Source organism: Triticum dicoccoides, chromosome 1A (genome assembly GCF_002162155.2).
Source record: "Triticum dicoccoides isolate Atlit2015 ecotype Zavitan chromosome 1A, WEW_v2.0, whole genome shotgun sequence".
Classification (NCBI taxonomy): domain Eukaryota; kingdom Viridiplantae; phylum Streptophyta; class Magnoliopsida; order Poales; family Poaceae; genus Triticum; species Triticum dicoccoides.
Genome location: NC_041380.1, coordinates 19952036 through 19957095, shown reverse-complemented (window position 1 = coordinate 19957095; position 5060 = coordinate 19952036). Strand labels below are relative to the sequence as shown.

Sequence of the window (5060 nt, the reverse complement as noted above, 5' to 3'; positions counted from 1 at the left end):
TTGTCCCAAAATCTCAGATTTTGGTAATTGTGGGTTTCTAGTAGTGTTGATTACATCTTGTAGTTGACGCTAGTTGGTTTATTCAGTGGATGATTAAATGTTCAGATCCTTAAGTATATTCAATACACCTATGATCTTGAACATTAATATGATTTGTGAGTAGTTACTTTTGTTCTGGAGGATATGGGAGAAATCTTGTTATAAGCAATCATGTGATGTTGGTATTCGTTTGATATTTTGATGATATGCATGTTGTTTTTTTCTTTAGTGGTGCCGTGTGAAAGTCGATTACCTGACACGTCACCATACTTGGACCTAAGGAAAGGCATTGTGGAGTAATAAGTAGATGATGGGTTGCTAGAGTGACAGAAGCTTAAATCCTAATTTATGTGTTATTTCGTATAAGGGGCTGATTTGGATCTGTATATTTTATGGTAGGTTAGATTTATCTTAATTCTTCTTTCATAGTTGTGGATGCTTGCGAGGGTAATCATAAGTGGGTTGCTTGTTCAAGTAAGAGCAACACCCAAGCACCCGTCCACCCACATATCAAATTATCAAGAAAAATACTTATTTTATTGGACCACCCATTAAGATTGTTACTATACATTTTGAACAATTTTTTCAATTTTTCAAAACACCAACTACCCTTTGTATTCACATTTTCAATGAGAGTGGCACAAATTCGAATTTCATATAATATCTTAACATTTTGTCATGTTTTACTTGTACAAACCAAAGTATTAAGCCCTAGCAGTTCTTATCATCAACTTGAAATAAATATTTCTTAGTTGCATGGGGAAAACGGCGTGTGTCATATAGCCCTTGTGACTTTACGTGGCTTAAAATCCCATTGGAAATTATTTTCTAAAATGCAATATCACCTATTGTATTTTTTTAGAGAAATAACCCACTGCAAGTGCTTTTTGTAGGTAAACCCACTGTAAGTGCTAAACAAGTTTAATAATGCGGCCCAAGTCAGCCCAGCCAGCCCCAAATCGTGTTGCTTGTACCCAACACGCAGGGCAGATCCTATTTGGTGCTGTAGGCACCGATTATTACTGTTTCTGCAAATCGTCGCCCGCAGCCGCGTTAGCTGGGCTCGGCCCATCTTTTCCAAAAAAGAATCTTGTTGTCTCTACTTCTATAAAAATGTTAGTCGGTGGTGATGGTGCGTCTGCCATACTGCCATCTGTGCCGTCCGATCTAAACGTAAGGCTGAGATCGATGCTGGTTGTCCCCGAGCGACTTACCTTGCACTTTTGCATAAACACCCAGCACATCTGATGGAATTTTGAAGAAGACATCCGAAACATAGCAGGCTCCTCCCGGGAAAGAAATGGAGACTTCCAGAGCCTCCTCCCACGAAAGAAATCGAGACTTCCAGAGCCCCTCCCAAATTCCTCACCGTCGCCGCGCACAGGCTCAAGCTCTCCCCACATGGCGCCGCGCAGGTCATGCGAGCCCTCACGCAGAGCGCGCTCGCGCCGCAGCCTCCTCCGCTGTTGTCCGCCGACGAGTTCTCCCTCGATGCCATTATCCTGCTGCAGAGGTCCATGCTCGAGAAGCAGTGCCAGCTCCCCTTCCAGGACGACGACGGCGGCGGCGGCGGCGATGGCCACCATGTGGGGGCCACTGGTTCGGCCGAGGACGGTGACGGCAAGGACAGGAGCAGCTCCGTCGTTGGGGCGCGCTCCGGCGTCTCGGCGAGGCAGTGGCGGATGAGCGGTCGGAGGTGCGGGAGGTCCAACCGTCCAAGAAAGGCAGTGGCGCCGTGCACCTGAGCATCAGCCCCGAGCTGCTACAGAGCAGAAACCGCATCTACCTCGGCGGCACCGTCAGCAAGGAGTTCCTCACGCACAAGCAGGTTGTCCACCTCTCTAAGAAGATCAAGGACGGGATATGGCTGCAACAGCAAAGATCAAAGTATGGGAATGCTCTTCCCCACATTCAGTGATCCATCAACCACCATATATGCTTGTTCTCCGAATCTGAAATCAAGTTTGTCACTGCTGCCTTGCGTTGCGTTGTGCTATCAAGTTGACACTTTTGCCTAACCTCTGAGTCTGAAACATTGATTCAGGCTGAAAGAAAAACTGGGGAATGAGCCGTCGTACAAGCAGATGGCGCAGTCACTTCGGATATCGACGCCGGAGCTGCGGTCAATAATGTGCGAGTCGTTCCTCGCGAGGGAGGTGCTAACGATGAGCAAGATCCGTTTGATCATATCCATTGCCCCTCCCAAATTCCTCAGCTTATGTCAAAGTTAGTTCTATACTGTAAGTTACTTCATTTTCCCTTTGTGACTGTTGGGATTGATTCCCTTTCATTTTCCCTCCACACATGATGCCTTTCCTTCCAAGCTTCCCATGGTGGCTACCAGGGGCAGAACAACCATGAGTATGCCTGGCTTTGCAACGTGGATGATTTCTGTTGGTGGCGTGCTACTCGTTCTCGGCGGTGCGGGTGCCTACTACCTCGGTCCACTTTGTCCATTCCACTCTCATCCCTCCGTAAGTTATGTGTTTGTCCTGTCAGATCCAAGAAATCGGTCAGTTTTTTAGTGGGCACCTGCACATTTGTGTTTATCAGATCCGTGCTGCCCTCCGTAAGTTACATTTGTGTGACTGAAACTGTGGTATCTCCTAAACATGTGAATTTGTGAGACGTGTAATAACGAATCGGATGTGGATCTGCAAACTAACTCGTGAACTGCTGAAGCCTTTTATAATTGATTCTCTGTAGAGGCTTTTATTTCATCTATGGTACTCCATCTCCTCGGGTTGTTACCAGATTTGTCATTCAATATTCACACCATTTTCTCATTGTGGTCTCTGTCAGATTTTTGTACATGGCATGATTTGATGCAAGGTAAGTAGAGTAGCATGATTAAGCATGGCTAAATGCCTTATTATGGAGAAAACTTCTCAAGTCCCACACTCAATGAATAAAGATAAGATTTTCCTCTTTGTTGTATCAAGATTAGAGACATCAAGTACAATCTACTTTATTAGTTTGTTAGCTTGGTAATTCAATCCAGTTCATTCTCAGTTACTCAATGTGCCAACTCTCTGCTTTACTTGAATAAATTGCCAGGTCACTTCAGTTCAGTTAATTGGATTAAGGATGGAGCTCAAAAACGTTTCAGGCAATTTTTTAAGGAGCTATGTAAAAACAGTAGTCCTCTTTGCTTCAGATGTACGCGTTTCTAAAAAATAACACATTTGGGTGGATGAACACATTGTAAGGAATCTTATGAGGTAGTGTTTTTTTCACGTTCTTTCTTTCTTTACATTGGGAGAGGTAAAGGGAGCAGAGGAAAAGGCAAAAGCTGGTCCATTAAGTTGGAATTCAGTTCAGGATGTTTTCTTGCAGATCATTGAAGAGTGCAACCCAGCGTCACAACTCTGAGAATGTGTATGGCTGTGAGAAAATGTAGGTATGGTCTAATTTCCTATTGGTGGTCGTCCGTTCACCTCCTTGATTTGACTTAAAGTTCTCAATTTCACTGTATAGTTCTAATCTTGATTTGACTTATGACCAAATTCTTCTATGAGTAGCACTGGAAGTCAACATGAAACAACGTCTCGATCTCAAAAAGACTCCCTTTACAATATAGAACTGTTTTCAATTTTTTTTGGATGCCTTAGTTTATATTGATTAAAACCTCCCAGCGGACTTAAACATTTTTTGTAGTGGTGTAGCTTTTATACACGACAAGTATTATTTGTATATTTCTTGGGTCAGGAGGGATATATCACTACAATGAAAATAAAAATTCTGTATATTATGCACAATAATATGAGAAATTCATTCGCCACCCTTGAGACACTATTTGACATAGGGAAGAAATTGCTCGAACTGGAGACCTGATCAAACTACATGTACAACTAATTAGGTCAGATAGTAGGAACTAATGATATGCTCAAATTGGAGATTTGGTCTGTTCCTCATATCAGTTTATAGTTCTAAGGATACTTCACATTTACTTAATCATCGTGCAATTATACTAGAGTGTAATTAGTAATCTTTTGAGGCAGTACACATGAGAGAAAAGGATTAAAATATGTGAGGATGTCATGGTTGGATCCAAGCGATGGCTCCACTAAAGGGAACTAGGGTCCTTATCTCACCCCTTGAAATTGTGCCAGACCAATTAGCTACCCGCCTTTGCTACTCTAACATCAATTAGTACATTGGAATAAGGAGAAAGCTCAGAAGGTATTATTCTCTAACTGTATATACTTTGAATGACATTTTATACATTAGTATATTGACGTGTTTGTATAAGTACATTAGTTTTAAAAATTATCTATCATGGGATTATCTTAGGAGGAAATGTTCCTATGATTCTACTTGTGATGCTAGCCTTACATAAGAGCAAAGGAAAGCCAGGACCGTGTTAGAGCATGGTGGCAATGTTCAACACCCAGATAAGGGGAGAATCAATGATTGCCGAAGAATTCGCATGCAAAGTTTAACACTTGAAGAAATGCAAGAGAAGAGCGCCCACCAAAGAGTGTGGCTGCAGAGTTTACCACTCGAGCAGAGGCAAGCATTGGGGGAGATAACTTGTCTAAATTTGTATATGAAATACTATTAACTAGGTAGTTTCTTTTGTACTTTCAGATGTAATATTCATTATGTTCTCTTATGACATGCTATGGATGTGAATTATCTTATTGTTGATCTTAGTACTACTTTTGTCCATCACTAGCTAAAGGGCAAGAGTAGCTTTTTATGTGATTTTTTACAAAGGAAATGGATTTTAACTGACTGATGAGCATAGGGAATGCAAAAAATTGCAACTATGTCTCTTTCGCTTGCATACTTGTTATTACCTTTTTTTTTTGTTCTGTAGCGTAGCACGGGCATCTTACTAGTAAACCAAAAAATCACGCGCGAATTCACTGTGATTCAATCATGTGACAGTCAGGTGATGCACTAACCACTCCACCATCCCGTTTCTTCCTCCTTCTCTTCTTATGCCTTTTCCTTTTTTCTACTTCTTCTTTCGTCTTTTTCTTATTCTGAATAGTTTTGTTCTGTTTTTTATTCCT

The 5060-nt window shown here is 41.8% G+C and overlaps 1 protein-coding gene across 1 annotated transcript; it reads left to right on the top strand.

Moving 5' to 3' along the window:
- The first annotated feature begins 1457 nt into the window (after positions 1-1457).
- Positions 1458-3073, top strand: LOC119350185 (RNA polymerase sigma factor sigA-like). The gene is made up of 3 exons (XM_037618138.1): positions 1458-1735; positions 1792-1926; positions 2084-3073. The coding sequence occupies exons 1-3, from the start codon at positions 1458-1460 to the stop codon at positions 2268-2270; spliced, it is 600 nt and encodes a 199-aa protein (XP_037474035.1). The 3' UTR covers positions 2271-3073.
- Positions 3074-5060: the final 1987 nt, after the last annotated feature.